This window comes from Rattus norvegicus, chromosome 17 (genome assembly GCF_021556685.1).
Source record: "Rattus norvegicus strain SHRSP/BbbUtx chromosome 17, alternate assembly SHRSP_T2T, whole genome shotgun sequence".
Classification (NCBI taxonomy): domain Eukaryota; kingdom Metazoa; phylum Chordata; class Mammalia; order Rodentia; family Muridae; genus Rattus; species Rattus norvegicus.
In genome coordinates, this window is record NC_141550.1 from 90363613 (window position 1) to 90385000 (window position 21388).

General features: G+C 45.4%; 1 protein-coding gene across 4 annotated transcripts in view; it reads right to left on the minus strand.

The window, feature by feature from the left end:
• Window positions 1-677: 677 nt before the first annotated feature.
• Prtfdc1 (phosphoribosyl transferase domain containing 1) overlaps window positions 678-21388 on the minus strand; it is a 98318-nt gene continuing 77607 nt past the window's right edge. The window contains exons 4-10 of one of the 4 annotated variants that reach the window (XM_087590281.1): window positions 17456-17521; window positions 7366-7383; window positions 5956-6038; window positions 4727-4773; window positions 2893-2980; window positions 2453-2529; window positions 680-1109 (exon numbers count right to left, since the gene is read on the minus strand). In XM_087590281.1, coding sequence (XP_087446407.1) covers window positions 2472-2529; window positions 2893-2980; window positions 4727-4773; window positions 5956-6038; window positions 7366-7383; window positions 17456-17521 — 360 coding nt within the window. In that variant the 3' untranslated portion in view covers window positions 680-1109; window positions 2453-2471. 4 annotated transcript variants of the gene reach the window in all.

A 21388-nucleotide genomic window follows, 5' to 3' on the forward strand; every position in this document is an offset into this window, starting at 1 on the left:
GACTTGTGAGCTTAATTTTAATTAAAACCCTACAAATTAGGAAATGTCACATATAGTGGTGATAACGGGTATGCATGCACGCCATACGTGTATATGTGTGTGTGCACATGTGTGTATATATGTGTGCGCTACACGCAAAAACTTCTGTATGTGTGCTTGCTTCCTATGGCACCGTGGATTGTGTGAGAAGCCGTGTAAGGACGTTTAGCTAAATGATTCAACCTCTGTTGATGTTTAGGGCAATATTTAGTCTGTTTTATCCTTCCATGCAAGTAAGAGGAACGCTTTACACTTGCTTAGTACTGAGTTTTGAAAAACCCCCACCTCTCACGCCCGCCATGGCTCAGCTCGGGAGGGCAGGCCTCGCTGCCATTGTGTTTTTTCCTAATTAAAATGCAGAGTATTAAACACAGTTGAGTACATCCATGCACACATCCACGCTGTCATCACAGGAAGCAGAACTCAAGCGCACGCGGCGAAGACTCATTTCATAACATCATTAAGATCCATTGTACCCGCACTTCTGAAAGGCTTTGTCAAAGCAGATAATAATGTCCTGTCAGAACGGGGCAAACAGACGCTCATGAGAAGCTGTCCTTTTGCTCCTGTTTTAGCAAGGGAAACTAGCTGCATTCTTACAGTGCAGGCGCGGGGCTAAGGACGAGGGGGCCGCAGGTCATTACGGTAAAATGTTATTATTATTATTTTAAACAGCGTTAGAACAGTTAAGTGAACAGTATTTGAGTCACCAGGTGGGTGTATTCCTGGGAAGAGTCATGGAGCTTACTGACTGTGCTCACGGAGGAGCAATGAAGTGGGTGGAGTTCGGGGGAGCAGAAATTTAATTTGTAATGAGTCAAAGGCAAGCGTAGTCTTCTCTTCCCAACGAACCTTTGCTGTTTACATTCTAATCTCTGAAAAAAGGGAGCTTGCTTCTAAAAACAGTCTTTTATACCTAACCGGATGAAGACGGCTAAGGAGACAGACTTCCACTGTGGCCTCCTGAGAGCAGGGTAGAAGAATCACCCTATCCGTGAAAGACACTGACGAGTTTTGCTCCATCATATTCGATACTTTTCTTTCCCGTGTTCGTTGATCACGCAAATGTGCTGGAACAAGAGAGAGTGAAAAGGCATCTGAATCTTATGTTTGGTTTAAAGATCTGCATATAACGTGTTAGATGCCTTTGTGATATTTTCAACAAGTGTGTTTTGGGGGTACCCCTCCCCCGTCAGTATCGGCTGCATAACAAGACAGGAGGCACAGGAAGTGTGAGTTGGTAACAGCAGCCTGACAACTTGTGATTGGTGACTTTTCGTTTAAACACGGTGTCTATTATGGGCGCACAAGAAATAGAGTCTCCATCCAATGCTTGACAAAGGTTCTCTGGTGATTTGGTTTTGGGCCCTAGTCAGGATCTGGTTTTCCAGGCCCCCCAAATGTCAAATTGTTGAGGTCACATATGGTTATCTCTAGTGGAGACAAGTTTTTCTTGGTGAAATGACAACTGTTTAATTGAAAGAAGAAAAAACCCACTGGGCACTACAGTGTGCACTACCCTGAGAACCTTCTTTTGGGTAACAAAAAATAGGTCAGGATCAGAAAGAGCGAAGCAGTGGGAAAGGACCATGGTCCTAGGACTGCAACTTGCTGTGTTAAGGATCACTACTAGAGAGCTTATATACCCAAAGTCCTTCCCTTCTTCCCTTTCCTTCCCTTCCCTTCCCTTTTCCCTTTCCTTTTCCCTTCCCTTCCCTTTTCCCTTTCCTTTTCCCTTCCCTTCCCTTTTCCCCTTCCCCCTTCCCGCTCCCACCAACCCTAACCCCTTTCCCTTTCCCCCTTCCCTCCCCTTCCTTTCCATTTTTGTTTATTTGTTTGTTTTGAAACAGGGTTTCTCAGTGTAGCCTTGGCTGTCCTGGAACTGTAGACCAGGCTGGCCTCCAATTCACAGAGATCCACTTGCCTCTACCTCCTGTGTGCTGGGCTTAAAAGCATGCGTCACCACCACCTGGCTGGCTTTCTCATTTCTAATAGTGAGACATTGGTTGGTGACTGTGAGTAAGATTCCTCCCCTAGATCATTTAGGGTCATCATGGTCGCATCATTGGGTACCACGCTGGAGGGCTGTTTCTATGTGCTGAGGCAGCTTCCCCAAATTAGCTCTTACGATGTCACAATCCCAAGTGGTCAGATATCAGACACAGACATGAAATGGCTGCTTATGGTGACTGGCTGGGTATCATCAATAACTGTGGAGAAAAATCAGTGTAGGCCACTGTCCTGCTTCCCCATTCTCATGGTTGCCTCCATGGTTCTGGTACCTGCCCTGTAGAGTTCTGGAAGAATTCCCTATAAGCCAGGTGTACCTAATCACTGTACTACTGTTTTAGTAATGTGTTAAATTGATGTATTCTTAGGCAAAGAGGACTGGGGTTTAGCATGCAACACTTACATTAAGGTCTCGGAAGTACTCATTGTAGTCTAAGGCGTAGCCCACCACGAAGACATCTGGGATCTCGAATCCAGCATCTTCCCAGAAAGAGACAAGAAGAAAGTTTAGAGCGAGCGTGTAAGCAGGCCATCACCATATCCTGCTGTGGCACTTAACCGGCGAGGCAGAAGTCAGAAGGGAGAGGCAGTATGCAGGGCAAGCCTAGTGGGTGCCTGGGCCACAATGACAGTTTGGGGACACAAGCTGAACAAGTAAGCATGTGTGCAGAACGGACCTCTAGTGTTCAGAGTTGAGGAAGGGTTCAGGAGGCCCAGTGGGTGGCGAGAAGTGGGGATGCTAGCCACAGTGGTTTTGTTCAAAGAGAGCAATATGTGCCTAAGGAGAGTCTCTTAAAAGCCCAAAGGACCACTCAGGTACCAAGCACCAAGGCACGGCCATACATAGCTGGGTGTTCAGCAGCAGTCGCCAGGAAGCTATTCCTCCACCGCGCCACTGCCTTCCGCTGTTTGAAGGACTGGAAAGCAAAACCTGAGGGACAGGATGGAAGGAAAGGAGCTTGTTCAGCCGAGGAGAGACCTGGTGGGGGTTATCTCCATTCTGATCTCTGCATTGGCAATGCAGGGACAATGGCACCTTATCTCCAATGAGGGCAGAATGAGAGGAAATGGATGTAACTACAGGACAAGGTACTCGGTTCACAGTGAGAATGTCATCAGAGCTGCCCACCGCTCACGACTGAGTGCAGCTCCTGCAGTGTCTGTAAACGTTGTGACTACCTGGGCTCATTCCTGGCCCTCTTCACTTGTTATAGGACCTTGGCAAACTCTTTAAACTCGCTGTGTTCCATTTCTTCACCTGTTAAACGGGCACAGCAATAGCAGCCGTTGTTGCTCTAAAGAGTCGTGGAGACTAAATTAATTAACCCCCACGTGCCTGTAAGAACCTTGAACTTCAGAGCCTCTTACAGTGTTAGTCGGAGTTATTTTAAAGTACTTAGAAATGTGTGTGCGTGTGTGCGTGTGTGTGCGTGTGCGTGTGTGTGTGTGTGTGTGTGTGTGTGTGCCAGGAACATCACATCCCCAGGAAGATGTAGTGACAGGTGACTATGAGTTGTCTCATGCAGATGCTGGGTGTAGAACCTGGATCCCCTGAAAAAGCAGTATATTTATAACCACTGGGTCGTGTCTTCAGACCTGTCTTTTTAAACATCATTTAATATAATTTCCTCACAAAATTTCTGCTTAATAGCCTCCCATAACATCAGTGATGTACTGACCAGATCCCATGGCCAGTAACTGACAGAAACAGGCTGTCCCTGTCTGTCCAGAAGTGACCTGGTGTGGGATTAGGAACCCAGCAGAGGAGAACGTGTTTAGAACGAAGAGAGCTTGGCCTATCCGTGCTACTCTCTGTCTGATGTTTTTTCAGCTTGCTGATGAGAACTGGAGCCAAAGTATCCTACGTGTTTTAGAGCAAATGTGAGAAAATTTAGCTGAAGTCTGCCTTATGCAAGTAAAGGGAAAAAAAATCACCTCATGCTTAAAATAATAAATAATTTGGTGGCTTGTTTAATCCTCCTGGCAACAGAGTCAATCTTGTTGTGAGGAGAGAAAAGTGCTCTGGACAAGGAAAGTCCCCCAGAGCCCATGTCTGAAGTCAAGTATGAAAAGGACAAGGGCAGAGCTCTGCTTGGTCGTGTTCTGCGTTCCTGAAGTTTTGCTGGAGGTAGCAGGGAGGTGCTGTACTCAATGTGCAGGGTCAGGAAAGGGGTGGGAGAATCCTTCTAAAGCTTTGTAGTTCCTCTTTGATTGGCAAGAATGGCTGACAGTCAGGGATCCTGAATGTCTGAATCAGTCTAGGGGAGTAAGTCTATCTCCACCCCAAAACTGATCAGCTGCATAAAATGTAGCAGAAGAAGCTTCCCAGTGCACCGGGGTGTGGTGCACAGCTGTAATCCCAGCACTCTGCAAGCTGAGACAACAGTTAGATGCCTGGTTGAGGCCAGCCTGGGCTACATAGCTGAGTGGTATAGTGGCCTGGACTGAACCACATACCAGTGAGGCTCTTTAAAACACAGCAAATCCAAACCAAACAAATCCAACACGTAGAATGCAGTTGTTGTGAAAGATGCAAAGATAAACCAATGGTCTCTCAAAGAGCCCCAGCCTCCTTCCCGAGGTGATGGAGTGGAAGAATTTGTAGGGTTTTCAGTCCCACATGAGACACCATCGCCAGGAAACCCGCCCCCCAACTCCCAAACCCTGCAACACGTACAGTCAGGTCTGAAGCTGTCACTCCTCGCTGTCCTCTTCACCAATAAACTGTCATTGCAAAAAGAAAATTGCTCCAGTAAATCGGGCTGTGAATTTGCAAAGAGAATTAAACACCGTTGAGCTGTGCGCTCCTCCTCAAGCCTGTGGAGCGACATCCTCACCACGGCCTACTTCTGCCGTTGCAGTTGAAGTATGACAGTGTCATGCTGGAGGGAAGGAAGTGTGCTAATCAACTGCTCAAGGATCACCCAGCTGCTCTCGGAAGCACGTGGAGCAAGCAGGGCTCCCGTCAAAGGCCTTCTGTAGGTTGATGTCAATATGCCGGTGAGGGCTGGCACAAGTTAGATCAAGGTCATGATTGGACAGTAAAAGAATAAGGCAGGGACAAAGTTTTTGTAGGGAGGGAGAGAAGGAGAAGGAGGGAGAATCAAAATGGAGACTGAGAAGGACGACCCAGATCTGGGTGGTGCTGAATTGCCAAGGTAGCTGGGATGGATTTCTGTAGGCAAATTTATCTTATCTAGGTGGGCGGTTTATATCCTTATTAGTTGGTTGTGTGCTAATTGTGTGGATATACTGTACATTGAGTATTTAACATATAAATCTGGTTGTTGGGTTACAGTTTGTTGAGTCTTGTTTTTACCTGGTAGCTGGGACCAGAGTTCCCTGCTGGCCAGGGTTGGCCAGGGCGAGTAGCAATGGGAGTGGAGAGACTGCTGGGGCCAGAAGACGGTGAGGCTAATGTGGTATGGTGCCTCACTGAAGCCAGCCACAGCTGAGATAAATTAAGGTTAGTCCTATATGGCCCTATGGTGCCTTTGACACAGCCTTCACCCCACACCCCATTTTTTTAAAAGATTTATTTATTCATTTATTATATATAAGTACACTGTAGCTGTCTTCAGATACACCAGAAGAGGGAATCGGATCTCTTTACAGATGGTTGTGAGTCACTATGTGGTTGCTGGAAATTGAACTCAGGATCTCTGGAAGAGCAGTCAGTGCTCTTAACTGCTGAGCCATCTCTCCAGCACCCCCATTTTTTCTTATATCTCAACAGCTTCCCTCTCCCCCTTCTCTCTCAGGCTAGAAGTCAGACAAGCTATTTGTCAGGGTGGTCAGACTATAGCCTCTCAGGTACAGGGCCAAGGCTCAGAACAGTGCTCCTGAGAGGGTCCTTCCTGGTCTTGTTTGGAAGGACAGAGGACAGTGCCGTGGTGTCTGACTCACCTGGCTACCTTCACCATGTTGGGTTTGTATTTCTCAATGCTGCTGAGCAGGGCCTCCATGGTCCTCCCGGTTCCAACGACGTCCTTTGCAAAAAAGCAGACAAGTGAGGCAAGGCAATCTGCACATCGTAATACTTCACCTTTGCAGGGCCATTCCTTAATAAAATGCACTTTTAATCTCAAATGCCAACCAATAGGAGTCAATGCAGGAAGCACCTTCACTTACGGATTCACGGGCATTTCATTTTGGAAGCTAGAGACTATGCTGGTGAATAAATCCTGTTCTTGACTCCTTTGGCTGTGTCAAAGGCTTCAGTTGAGCCTCTGGGGAGGAGGTGGGCCCTTCCTCACTGAGCGTCCCCAGGCTTCTGCATGCACAGTCAGGGACTAAATTTGGCCTGGAGGTTACATTTCACAATACAAGAGACACATGAATTTTCATGGACATGGGATGTATAGCTGAATACACTGAACGGATAAACACCTCTTCAGCCTCCCTACTCCTTAGGGGATGCCATGACTGGGAAGCTAAATGTGTCTGGGCAGCAGCTGGTGACAGTCAGGAGGTCTGAGCTCCTCAGCTGCCGTGAGCACAGGGTCTCTGCCTCTGATGAGCTGCGGATGCACAATTACACAGAATCAGCTGCCGAGATTTACTGTCCTCCTGACAGAACTCAGTTGTCAGGAGCTGAGGATAACCACGAAGGTCTGAATGAAGCCAGGGTCCAGCGACTTCTGGCTGGATGGTCTACTTGTGAGCTGGTGAAGCCAGAGCTGTGCCTACGGAAGGCCACACTGGCAAACATGAGACTGTAGACTGTGAACAACAAGGTTCTTTGACTTTTTCAGGGCTGGTGAGTCAAGTGTCTTGAGGGAGCATGGCCATTGACTAGGGAGCCTATAGCAGTCACAAGATGGCCTTACTGTTTCTTACTAAACAGAACAACAAAAGACCCACTGCTACCAAAACTCCATAACTTCCCCTTGGATTGACATGCTAATCGACTGAATTTAAGATCTCTGAAGCTTGAGAATGGATTAAAAGCATTGGAGGTCATTGGGTGAAAAGAGTTCTAGCCTTGGTTCTCCTGTTAAATAAATAACAGTGAACGTTATTGACTAGTTCTACGAGCTATTTTACTCTCCTTACAACTGTCTGGCTTTTAAATCCACACAAGAATGGATTGAGAAATATGTGAGATTGGATATAAATCAAATAGCCACTGTCAAGTGTTGATTCTGAATTAGTTAAAGCCAGTGACTACAGTTGGCTCCTATTCACCATGAGTTGAAGAGCCACACAGAGTGGGGACTCAGTACTTGGGCAGTTTGATAAACAAGGCCAGCGTTTTAAAATTCTCCATTGGATTCTTGGAACTTCCAAACACAGAAAAGGAAAAGGCCAACTTACCTCAACAATGAGAACATTCTGGAGGGAAGTAAAGAACAAAACAAACCAACATTTCAGAACATGCTTAAAACAAGCAAACAAACAAACAAAGCCCGGGTCACAGGGTGAATACAACCTTTGCTTACAGTTACAGTTTCACAGGGTGCTTTGTGGGCCTTGCCCATTCTGTGGATCCAACGGTTAGAGTAGTGGTTCTTAACCTGTGGGTCACAACCCCATTGGGTCCTTTTCACAGGCCATATGCCTATCAAACATTTACAGTATGATTCACGACAGTAGCAAAGTTACAGTTATGAAGGAGTAACAAAAGTAGTTTTATGGTTGGGAGTCACCACAACATAGGAAACTGTAGCATTAGGCAAGCTGAGAATCACTGATTTAGTGGAAGCCTAAGTATTGCAGATTCAGTTTAATATCCCTTTGGAATTTCTTGATGGTGTAATTTTATTGCCTGTACTCAGGTTAGGAGCAAGCTCATGTCAGACCTTGTTGCCTTTTTGAAGGGACTGTGCACACCGTTATGACATCTCAATAGTGCCATGCCCTCTGTCTCCCATCTGTGGGATGACAAGCACTGTATCATACACTACAACACACACTCTATCAGTAACAGAGGAAGTCTCACCCGATGATTACAACCTCAGCGGTGACAAACCTATGTTTATGTGACCCCCCCAAGTCCCCACTGGGTCTACCCTCAGATTTTCAACCCAGAGGAAACAGGGTATTGAAAGTGTTGCAAGGGGCCTGCTGAGTCCTTTCTACCGATATGGCCAGATCCCTTGCTAAATGCTCACCAGGGGTTCACCTATTTTCCCCCAAGCACACAAATTATGTTTTATCCCATTTTCTTGTTAGACAGCTTCTTCACCTACCGATCCAAACTTCGTGTAGTGGGGAGTTTTTTTTTTCTCTCTTACTACTGTGCTCTCAGGCCCTACCCGTACTGCCTGCATATAGAAGCAACGATTGTTTTCTTTAAAAGGCTAATGACTAGCATGCTTATTAATGAATTAAAATCAGCCAATCAATTGGATTAGTAGTAATATGCCGAATGCTGTCCCATCAAATTATGACTATGTAAATATACCATTCCAGTCACCAAGCGGGGAGATACTCCTTGAAAGTAATACACTTTTACTTTATGACTCTAGATATTATTTTCATGAGGGTCATGTGAAGGTCAGAAGATAAATTATGGAGTAGCTTAGCTTCTCTCACCATGTGCTATCTCTCACCATGTGCTATCTGGGGTTTGAACTCAGGCTGTCAGGCTGCGGGTAAGTGCTTAAACCTGCTGGGGCATCTTGCCAGGACCCTAATCATTCATTTATCCTTGACTTATCAGATCAGACTGTAAATTTCTTCTTCATATCTAAGACAAAAGAGGTTTAATGAATACAAATGTTAAGAAGTTACCCACCCATAAAAGAACCGTGGTAAAGCTGTATTTCCCTGTCACACATGTAGAAATGCCCTCCTGGAAGTGCCTTCTCCTAGGTAGGACATTCTTATTAAACCCATTTATTAAGAATATTAGTTTTATCATCACAATGGAGGGATATATTGTTTACTCTCAAAGCCCATGTGTCTTCTCCACAGCACTGCACACTAATGTCATATGTGAGGGTCAGGCCATCCTGTCCCCTAAGACTCACACTGACAGGCATCCCTTTAGCACTTTCAATATGGCTTACTGTGGCCTTTGACCTCACACTACAGCATGTGACTTGGACATATATTTTCAGCTAACCAGGATGCTTTGAGAATGCTATGGTTAATTGAATTTCCCTGTTCACAATCGCTTTTTGGTTCAGTTGTGTAAACAAAAGTTTCTTTCCAAAATATGTTAGTTTACATACTTGTCTAATTAAGTAGGAAGTCCTGAAAAGAAGACTCCTCCTCTCTTTTACATTTAGAAACAATGTAAAAATAGGTGTCATCTCTGAAAAGATTAAGCATGATTTTAAGACTGTTACCAGGAAGTGGCACTTGGATGGGTATCCATCTGAGATAGATTGTCAAAATAATTCCAACATATTTTAAGCTTGAAAGGCTTTAAGGAAGACGCCTCCTCCCACTCCTATGCCCAGGTGTTGCCTTAAGGGGCAGGCACCGTGACCTCTGCACTGCCTTCCTGGCTATAGGGCGAGGGTTTCTCGTACACGCCGCTACATTGCATTTCTAAAGTTACACGTTAAAAAGGGTTTTATTTTTTTTGCAAGGCTGAGACTGAATACCGTGTATGCCAGGCAAGGGTTCTAGCCTCAGCCTGATATGTTTACTAACACGTTTTATGAAGCTAATTTGGTTTTTAAATGCATTCAAAGCATATTTGAAAACAGAAAATCTGAAGATTTCCCTCTCCACTCCCTCTTCCTTCCCCTTTCCCTGAAAACATACTAGGTAAGGAACTGGTCTATCACCAAGCTACACCGAGCCGTGAACTTTGCTTAACTTTGGATATGTATTTAAAAGAAAGACTTCAAATGTATTTGTGTGTGCTTTTTAAAAGGATTAAGCTTACAGTACCATTCTCTATTTTATATAACCAAAACCTCCCATCTATCAAAAACGATAAATTCTTAGTATCACATAAAGCCAGCTGTCTTGTAAAAGGCTTTGTAATTTCTCTGCTCAACCTAAGGCTGGACATTGAATTCTACTGTATTTTGAATATATTCAGAGGGGTTCCTAAGTTGGAAAATTAACCACCAATAAACATTAAGATGGGGCCCAATAAAAGGTGACCCAGCCATGTGTTCTGCCCTCAGAAATAGAGCATTGCCATCATTACAAGAGTGGCTTAGTTGCCTTAGTAGCAGATTGCTAGAAAAATGAGGCAGGTCCCCTGTCAGTCTCTCATCTCTTTCTTATCTTTCCACTTTCTTCCATGGGATGATATAGTATGAAGGAAGATGGTATAGGAGTTGTAATTGCCCCAACCTTGGAGGCACTTGTGTTAATATCTAAAGGAACCAATCCTTGGGTTTCCGTGCACCAAGATTAGACTCAGGGGCTAAGAGACAAATAGTAACCCATCCTCATATGGTCAGCACAGAGCTCTGATAGGAAAAGGCGACCCAGGAAGGCTTGTGCTCCAGCTATAGGGGTGCACATGTGAGCAGAGTACCTAGGAAGGCAGAAGCAAGAAGATCATGGGTTCTATGTCACCTGGGTAGATAGCAAGACTCTGTGAAAGGAAGGAAGGAAGGAAGGAAGAGATAGGGAAGAAAAAAGAAAGAACTCTGTGTGATAAATGAATAACTTTGGCTTTCACTTTCTGTAGCTCATTTTACTCATGAGACACCATCTCCACCATCTTTAAGGATCTGCAGTTCTTCCTTAACCAACCTTTCCTGTCTACTGCCTTTCATTTGTGCCGAGCAGTCTACTAAGATTCCCGCTTTTTGAGTAGGCGATGCTGGGGGATTTTTTTCGGAACACTCTGTGCCTCCAGAACACTTCCCATCTGATAACCATGATCGCTGAATCTGAGGTGTTTGCCAATTACTGTCTTAGTCATCCCCTCACACCTAGCTCACTTCCTCCCAGGGAGCCAGTAAAAGTCTGCGGGGGCTGTAGGCGAAGATTCTATAGGGACTCTCTGGACTCCAGAGTGTTGTTTCGCTGCTCTTCAGAGGCCTCAGCAAAGCCCATCACACTGAATTTTCCTAACAAAGGAGGCAAGAAGCTACTTTTAAACTTTGGAAACACAAAGCGATCTGCAACAGCACCGGGGTTTTGACCTGGCAAAGATGGGCTGGACGGCAGTTGCGGGCTGTGAGGAGGTGTATGCTTATAAATCCCACAGGGAAAGGAATGTGGCTCAGCATTTTATTTTATGTGATAACTCACAAAATTGCTATCGTCATCACCAGTGGCCATTTCTACCATTGTTCTCAGTCCAGTCAGCGGCAGTAAAAAGGAATGCTTTAAGTTACGGCAGCCGGTGGTGCCGGCGGTGAGGCGATTTGGCAGGCTTCAGTGCTTCATTCTGGCATTCGATTAGAAACTTGTTTGGGGGTGGGGCGCTCGTCTCCGGAAATCTTGCACAGAAGCTGCCCAGCTGTGTATCTTCACGGCCGATCTGGGCCTGCTGGCTTTCAGTTTTATCCCAGCCTTTTGGGGGCTTCCCTTGGACACGACTAGAATCTCCCTGCTTTAGTGGATACACACATTTTATGAAGTGCCAGGATTAAATCAACTTGAGGGGAAAAATCAGAGTGAGAGTGTGTTGTGCAGACAGCTTAAATACAGCGAGTAAATGCTTTTAAGTGCAGAGCGCCCAGTGAAGAGAATTGTGGAGGGCTCGCTGCATTCAACAGCACTGGCCTATTTAGAGCCATGACTCAGCCAGCCTTCCCTGAAAGTGAAAGAAGGCGCAGAGAAAGACCTGGAGGGAGACATCCTTTCTCTTAGTTGAACTCCAGCCATCTTCCCAGGCCCCCAGAGGTTCCATGCAGGTTACAAACAGGGCACAGCTGACCAGGGGGAGCTGCTTCCGGACGCTTTCTGAGGCTCCTCCTTTCAGAAAACGATGCAAGAACCATGTCTATGGCTCCCTCTTCATTTTGGCTTCAGCCCTCTGGGGAGGGCTCAGCCCCTGCCCTCCCTCCCTCCTGTACTCCCTTCCACCGCGTGTCAGGTTCATGATATTCTTAAAGATTTGTATTAACTAAATAAAATTCATAATTAATTGACTGCATTTTGCACAACATATCACGATTATATTTTTCCCCCCTTAAACGGCTCCATGATGTCACCTCTGCTCAGATTCAGCAAGTTCATCTCTTTATTGAGACAATCAGTCTACTCTGTAAACCCAACCCAACTACATTTTCAGGTACTTTATTATTTCCTTGTTCAGTTCCTGACTTGTTTCCTTAGTCATCAGATCCAGCCCTGTCTAGTTCCCTACTCTCCCTTTCCTCCCCCATTGTAGATCTGACGCTCTCCTGTGTTATTCCCACAACCCCACCTTCTCCTTAAGATCATTGCAGTTCCAAGAATAACCATCATCATCACCACCACCACCACCACCATCACCATCATCTCCTCCTCCTCCTCCCCCTCCCTCTCCTTCTTTTTGTGCAAAGAAAGGGGATTTGTGGAAAAACTCGGTGAGCTGTTCTTGAGGTGCTCAGCACTGAATGAGAGAAGCCATGTCCAAATTCCTGGTAGGGTAGTAATATGAAAAAATGCAAATTTATTGACTGGACTGCTGGCTTGCATGGTGAGTGTATGAGAAAGAAGAAGTTAGAGAATGACCTGTAACGACCCTGCTGCCTGATGCAGACGTTTATTACAGTTTGGATTCTTCTATAACCACTCAAACAGGGACCCAGTAAGTGCTGAGCGCTTCCTAAGCTTCTTCCCCATCATGCATCTGACTCCCTGTGAAAAGATTCTGCCTACTGGGTTTCTTTGTTGTCTTGACAAGTCTTCCTGGGCAGACAAGATTGACCAGGTGAAGGAAGGAGGCCGTAGAGCTGGCTATTACAGGTTGAACATAAACTATCCTGCCTGAAGGCTCCCATGTTGAAGGCTTCGCACCCAGGTGGTGGCACTACTGGGAGGTGGCCATGGCTAGAGGACCTAACTTCATGTCTCTGCTGCTTGGAAATGGGCCTTATTCGATGAAAGAGGTGGCTGGGGCATGACTTCCCTAAGTGATTTATGTCTAGTTTGGCAGACCTCCCTACCCCCCAGCCTCTCCTGGCCAGCCCTTCACCAATCACCATGTCTTTCTGTCATGATGTTCTGACTTCCCGCAGGCCTGGAGTCAGATGGCCATGCACTGCGGTGCCTGAAACTATAAGCTGAAATGAACCTTTCCTCCTTTTAGTTGTTTTTTTTTCCCCCAGGTATTTTGTTACAATGCTAAAATTTTTGAGTAACTTTATAAGGAAAAGTACATCTCTAAAGTTAAATGAAAATTTTTCTTTTTCTTTTTCAGTAGTGCTGGCCATTCAATCCAGGGTCTTGTGAGTGAGAGTCAGACAGGCACTCTGTCCCCCACTGCTACGCCCCCCTGAGCTAGGCAAGCACTCTGTCTCCTTTTCACTCCCACCCTTAGCCATGCAGTATTCACTTCCTTTTTTAAAAATTTTTTTAAAGATTTATTTATTTATTATATATGAGTACACTGCAGCTGTCTTCAGACACACAAGAAGAGGGCATCAGGTCCCCTTACAGATGGTTGTGAGCCACCATGTGGTTGCTGGGATTTGAACTCAGGACCTCTGGAAGAGCAGTCAGTGCTCTTAACCACTGAGCCATCTCTCCAGTCCCCACTTTCCTTTCTAACTTTCCTTAATATGGAAGCTGTACCCTTCTCGTACACTCCTTTCCCCCTTCAGTCCTAACCCGAATCAGCTACTTGGACATGCCATTTCATTGGTACTCTCAGTTTTTGCTGCCCTCCAAACCGTCCTCTGTGAAGCGGCAAATGCGTTTGGTTTGGGATCCCATCACTCACCACCAGAGGCCTGGCCAAATTGGCTTGGCTTTAACATTTTCCCCTGTGTCCTCGCTCTGACTGAAACCATTTCTCTGATTCCTACGTAGGATGATGCACTCACTGCTCATTCAGTATTTACTCTAACTTGTGCTGGAACAGGCTGTGTACCATGCTAGGGATGAGGTGGTGAACCCAGTGGTCCCTGGCCTCTTCACACTGATTTTCTGGGAGGAAAGGCAGATTAAAAAAAAAAAAGACTCCTAAGTAAGCGCTAAGCTGTAAATTGTAGACAGGGCTCGGAGGGAGCTGGGCTCACAGACAGATGCACACTGGAACTGGTGGACAGTAGGAGGGAGAGCAGGCCATGCTCTCATCCCTGACAGCTGTGCAGGGAAGCTGTGCTGTACAGAGCAGACTGAGTCCTAAGGCAGGGGAAAGCATATTCCAAGAAGAAGGCATAGCTTGTTTAAGGGGTTGGCAAGAAAGGCTTAGCTAGGGAAGGGCAGTGCCATGAGGCCAATCAAGTATGGCCATGCGGTGGGGATGCCAGATGGATCAAGCAGGATTTACTGGAGTCAGGAATTTGGATCATACTTAAAGAGCACTGGGGGAAGGCTTGCAAGGTAAACCACAAACGCCTAATTATATTTTAAGGTCAGGTAATCAGTGAGTAAATTTTTAGAGTATGTCCAAAATACCACACAAGACACAGTTACAGTGAATATGTACTATGTACTCATACTGAACATCTATTCAATATCTGACGCTCAAATTTGACTGGGCTACTGGGTTTTTGTTTTGTTTTTGTTGAGTCTGGCAACTGCTAATTAAGAGGCCACTGAAAGGTTTCAATTGGCAAGCGGTGTAACCCAGTTTGTATTTTAAGAAGATCCCTTGGGCAGCTTTGTGGAGAACGGTTTGAAGGTTAGCAAGAGTCAACTGAAGGCTGAAGTTCAGAGTAGCAAGTTGGGCTCAGAAGGAAATGCAGTGGGGGTGGGAGTGGGGTTGGTGGTGCCTTAGGGTTTTATTGCTATAAGGAGACACCATGACCATGGCTACTCTTACAAAGGAAAACATTAAATTTGGGCTGCCTTATATTTTAAAGGTCTCATCGATTATCACCATATAGGGAAACACAGCATGTAGGCAGACATGGTGCTGGGGTAGGAGGTGAGAGATCAAATCCTGATCTTCAGGCAGCAGAAAGAAACTGTGCCACACTGGATACAGCTTGAATGTATGAGCCGTCAAAGTCCACCTACATAGCGACACACTTCCTCCAACAAGGCCACACCCACTCCAACAAAGGCCACACCCACTCCAACAAAGGCCACACCCACTCCAACAAAGGCCACACCCACTCCAACAAAGGCCACACCCACTCCAACAAAGGCCAGACCTCCTAACAGTGCCACTCCCCATGGGCCAAGCATTCAAACCTATGAGTCTAAGGGGACCATTCCTATTCATACCACCACAAGGGGTGTCTAGTGCCTTGTAAACCTTGAAGTTGGAAGAGACCATCTAGGAGGTTGCAAAGGTGGATTCTAACTCAAGAGCTCTGGTGTGGCTCCCAAGACTCTGCATTTCTAACAAGCTCCTAGAAATCATGTCAATGAACTAGAGTCCCAGGGACACATATGGCCTCATCCCTGTTTTTGTAAATAAAGTTTTATGGGAACACAGTCATCTGCTTCCGCATCCTCTCTGGTTGCTCTCAAGCTACAAGGGAGTCAAACAGCGCCAATAGTTAGTCCGCACTGCCTAAAATATTTATATTTGACTCTTCATAGAAAAACTTGCCTGCCTACACTATACTTTGAGTAGAAGGGTCAAGAGTTGGAAGACAACCAGGGAGGTAAAATGAGGATAAATATCCTGACTAGCTGAAGGTGAACGAGGGTTGGGAGATGGTCAGCCCTGGCTCACCTAGCCTTCCCCTCTGCTGGGAGCAAGGCACTTGGACTTCAGTCTTCAAAATCAAGTTGGTATATTATATGAGTGGCTAGTCATTGTTGATTCATCCTAGACGTTCTTGGCACAAGGAGTTCTACTGTGCACCTATTTAAACGTGCAGAAATGTCTCTCCACAAACAGGAGGGTATAGCTATAATTAGACAGCCCTGGGTAATCTGAAAGAAACTGTCTTGTCAGCAGCAAGTTAATGTTGACTCCTGCTTGTATTCGCTCCTGCCTAGTGGTCCCACCTTTCCCCCTGAATGCACCCCTGCGAGGGTCTACCAAAGCTAAGACCTGCCATGCTTTCTGCTCACTCCAGCACTGGAAAGAAGCTACCCCTTCCCTCTCCCCCCACAGTGTCTGAAGGGCATACCTGTGTGTGTCTATGAGGGAAATCACTTCAGAACAAACCGGTAAAGTAGGGGAGAGGAAGCCCGGTAGAAATCCTTTCAGAGTTGTCCTCTCAGTAAAAGCTCAAACAAGATCTGGCCCTTGTGGAGTAGGCACTGTATGGAAAAACTAAGCTAAAATGACTTAAAGAACCCTTTTAGGGTGCTAAAAGCTATGCATTTCTGAAAATCACTTTGAGTATTTTAGCTTTCCTAGGCTATTTCCTGCTGTAGTGCAGTGATGTCAAATGATGCCCGCCGATATGTTAACACCACCAAGTTCACTGCAGTTGCCGTAGAACAAGATTTACTACTCTTGGAACCCACCAGGCTGTCTTCAGCAGAAGCAGAAACTGTTTTCTAGTCAGAGTCCGTGCATCCCAGTTAGCATGTCAGATATTAGGATATGTATTTTTATTAAATGTGGCTGCTGTTCTATTTTTCCCCATCCGGGGATTGTGTAACAGTAAGAACTGCCAAGGATGAGAGATTAAGCGTGTGTAATAGACTGACACACTCTACTTAGAAAGCTGAAGGTGTTTGTGGGTAACGACCACAGCATTGGTCAGGATACGTGGACAGAACCGAATTCTGCAGTTTCTAGTTGCTGTCGTCCTTCCCAGCAAATCGACATTTCAAGTCGCACTCTACCACGGTCACCTGCTTTGCAAAGCAGTCAGTCCTCCCTGGGAATCCTAGACATTGAGTTAGATCCAAATGTCCTTTCAGTTCATAATAGTCAGGGCAAGTTGGAAACTCCACGTTAAAATAAGATATTTCCCCCAAATCTAGTAGGTTTCACCCCCACCCTCCCCCTTCTCTGTGATGTTAGCTCTTCGGCAACAGGCTAACAACTGTGCTCTCAAGAAGTGGCCCCCATTCCATGTCGCACATTTCAATAAACCTGTTTAAATGTCTTCCCACAGTGCTGGCTGCAAAGCAACAGACACAGAAGGGCAGACAAAAGAGAAAGCTTGTTTTGGGGTGGGGGTGCTTACAGAGCAAATAGAAAAGAAGCCATAACGGCCCTGGGGGTTTTTGTTGTCTGGAAGAAGGCTGGAATTGGAAGCTGGGAGGATTTGGTCTGCAGCAAGTCCTAGAAGCTTTCTGCAGGCAGTGTTTTGGACAGGAGAAATCATTAAAGGGCCTCACACATCTATTTGCATGAATTAGCAAACCCGGGAGAGCTTTTGAAATGCATTTGGAGCTCTGACCTGACATGAAGGTCACATAGATGTCCCCAGAAGTGTATGCCTACTGAGAAGTTACATTAACAAACCTTTCCAGCCAGTGTTGAAAGATCCTCGCCTCCAATGATCTGCATCTCACCCATGGACCGATCGTTCTACGGAAACGGAGGAGGGGAAAGAAAAGGAAGACAATAATTTTAGTGCACAAGAGAACCTTAAAAGCACATTTTTTCCCCCATCTCTTTGGTTAATGGCTAGACTGTGCCTTGCAAATACAGCACACATAGCTAGCAAGGGCTCATGGTTGCCTATGGTTACCAAGAGCCACTTTCCTGCAGGCTCTTGAGACAAAGCCAGCTAATGACTGGCTGGCAGGAAAGTCTGAGGAGGGGGATGGACAGCTGGAGAGAGGAGAGCAAACTTAATATACCAGACGATACCTATCCTGAGGCAGACGAATAGGAAAAGACACACCCTTGGACTTTACTGAGGTGAGGGAGCTGGAGGCCCTGAGTAAGCTCTCGCCCGAGAATGAGCAAACCCCAATTTCCCGGAAATGAAGCCCTTGTCTATTGTTGTCGTGGTAAATTCAGCCCCTCATCTGATGATGGGAATAATCCCAACAGACCACGGGTTTCTGACACCAGTGAGCAAGCCTTCTGTGGCTCCAGAATGTGAGAACCACGGAGATTAGTTTTTTGAAACTAATCTTCTAAAAGTGAGCTATCACTCGTGTTTTCAATGTTTAAATATCGAACATTACTGTGTCCTAAGAAAACCTCAAAAAGCAAGCAAGCAAGCCCACAGACAAACAGGCAAATACTTGTTTTTAAAGTGCACCTTACGAGAATCACTTAGGGACAAAATGGAAATTGAACTTGGCCTCTGTCTAATGACAGGCGCACACTAGAGGAACTCAAGCAGCCAGACTCAGTCAGTCTGCTCATGACCAAAGCAAGAATGTGGTGATGTCGCAATGCCTTGATCCAACTGATAAACCTGTGAAGCACGTCCCTGTCCTCATCCTTGTTGTAGTTATGTGTGCTGTGCTGAGGCAGGAGGTCTGAGGCAGGAGCTGTCCTCAGTTATCGCAGACAGACCTTCTTATGCCAGGGTAGCAGTCTCCTATCTTTTTTTTTTTTTTTTAAAGATTTATTTATTTATTATATATAAGTACACTGCAGCTGTCTTCAGACACACCAGAAGAGGGCATCTGATATCATTACAGATGGTTGTGAGCCACCATGGGGTTGCTGGGATTTGAACTCAGGACCTCTGGGAGAGCAGTCAGCGCTCTTAGCCGCTGAGCCATCTCTCCAGCCCCAGCAGTCTCCTATCTTGAAAAGGTTTTCCCTCGTTCTGGAAACAGTCATCCCATAGGGTAAGGCAGGCCCAAGGCAGGGCAGGGCAGAGAGAATAGCTGGAGGCTACTCCCAGCCTTAGAACTTCAAGTCTCTCAAGCTAGTTCCTAGAGGAACTTCTTGGAACTGGGTTGAATTGGATTCTGCTGCCTACAGGTAGGACTTTCTATTAGGATACAGAATTCCTTTGTCAGGGGACTGGCTGTCTGGGAAAGGGAAAAATACCCATATGCCAGTTTGGCCAGTGAAGTACCTTTGTTTGACCAAAAGAAAAAAAAAATCAAAAGTGGAGAGAAAGAGAGACCTTAAATATTCACACCTTTAATCTCAGCACTAGGAGGGCAGGTGCATCTCTGATGAGTTCCAGACCAGCCTGATCTACAGAATGAGTTCCAGGATGGCCAGAGCTACCTAGAAAGGCCCAGTCTTGAAAAACCTAAATAAATGAATAATGAATGAATGAATTAACGAATGAATGGGTCACTTGTACTTGCTGAAACATTTCTCCTTAGAGCAGCATTGGATGGAAAGTTTGAAGGTGAACTTTTAAGTTAAATTGTCTGATCCCTGAAAGAGAAGGACACTGGACATCCAGAATTCTAGGCTGTTTTGTACTGGTGAATACAGCCACATTCACAAGCCGATCTGGTAGTGGCTAAGAACTTTGAAAAAAAAAATGTCAAATGAGGGCGGAAGAACCATCTCAGTGGCCAATTGCTTTTGCTACACTCCTAGAGGTCCCATGTTCTATTCTCAGACCACACCTTCAGATGGTCATGTCAGCAGTTCCAGGGGATCTGACACCCTCGGTGGCCTCCAGGGGGTACTTGCAGTCGTGCGGCAAACACATACACACATAAGTCAAAATTTTAAGAAATCTTTGTCTAGGGAGAATGCTTTCTTTTTTTAAAAAAAGATTTATTTTTTATTTATTTAAATATTATATATAAGTACACTGTAGCTGTCTTCAGACACACCAGAAGAGGGCATCAGATCTCATTACACACAGGTGTAAGCCGACATGTGGTTGCTGGGATTTGAACTCAGGACCTCTGGAAGAGCAGTCAGTAGTGCTCTTAACCACTGAGCCACCTCTCCAGCCCTATGGGAGAATGCTTTCTTATCACCCCCAGGGGCACTGAGACACATGGTTCAACATGGGAAGATCTGCATATTAGAGTCAGCTACGTTGTAACCTGCTTCAGGAGAAACAATTTCAGGTCAGGGATGTGCTAGCTGGATGCAATTGCTGAAGTGCAATGCAGTGAGATTCACGGCTCAGAGCAGGTCTTGAAACAATTCTGTTATCACAGCCACCTTGTTGTTTATCTCTACCCTATTGGTTTTGTATTTGTTTTGTCAACAACAACAACAACAACAGCAGCAACAACAACCTTCAGAAAGCTAGATACTGTGCTCAAAGTCACACAGCGTGCTGCCAAGAGAGTCTCGTTTACAGAGGCCTTTCTTAGTCCAAGTTTCTAAATATGTTTTTAATACTAGGTTTGTTCTTAACCCATCTGGAAGTTATGTCTTCCAAGTGTGTATATAGTCGATTACCCTGACACCCTTTACTGAATTATTTATTTTCCCCGCTATGGGCTAGAAATGCCAATTTTTAAAAAATCATAATTTTTATCCTCATGTGGAAGGGTCAGTTCCTACATTTGTCCAATCTAACACGCCTGTTCTAGTATTAGTCAATCCGATATGCCCCACTCATTAATTTGACGTTCCAATTAGTTATAAATAGGAAATAGTGAATTAACCTTTCCTCATACTAAAACTTTATTCTTCTAATTTCCACAGTTCTTAAGTGTCTTAGCATCTAGTTGTAAATGATATTTTTATGTCCTCTGGCTAGCCCATATAAAACACACACAGTTCCGACATTAGATTTACAAGCTGAAAGCTTAGATTGGGCTGTTTTTGAGCTGCTTTAACTTCCATTCCAGCCACATGTCCCTTGCTACTCGCCGTTTCTCCAGCTACGTACTCATGGTTCATCTCCTCTCACGACTGTTTCCTCCTCCCCTCCTCGCCTCTTTTCTCTCTCGGTCTTTCCTGAGACCCCTCACTGGGGCCTCAAGTCCTCTCTCTCCCTACTGCCCAATCACAGGCTTTAGCTTTTGTTGACCAGTCAATGCTCAGAGCAAGGTTTATACATTAAACACCAGTGTACATGAAAATTTGCTCTTCTTGGGACGACTAGATCTTGGGGTACACAATTTAGCATTTGAATACATTGTAGCACAAGACCAACCCCAACATATAGTAGGGGTTTTGATTTTTTTAATTTCTGTTTTATACTTTGGCTATTTTTGCTCCTGCTCTGTCTCCTTTCAGTGGGTTGTTTTGAAGATCAAATGGATTGATTGATATGGAACACTGGAAACAGAGAGCTGCATTTGGCCAGCCTTTGGCCCATCAGACACGTAATGTTATTGTTGGATGACAAGCACCCCAGCACTGCCACCATGTTAACAGTGTGGTCTCCAGCTTGGAGGAGGCAGTAGACCCTTTAAGGGCTTAGCAGAAAAAGAACCTGTCCCTGGGGGCTTGTTTTTGAAAGTGACACTGGCACCATGACTCCTCTGGTTTAGTGACTATAAAAATAAGTGAGTCTGTCTTCTTTCTCTCTCCTTCCTTCCTTTCTTTCTT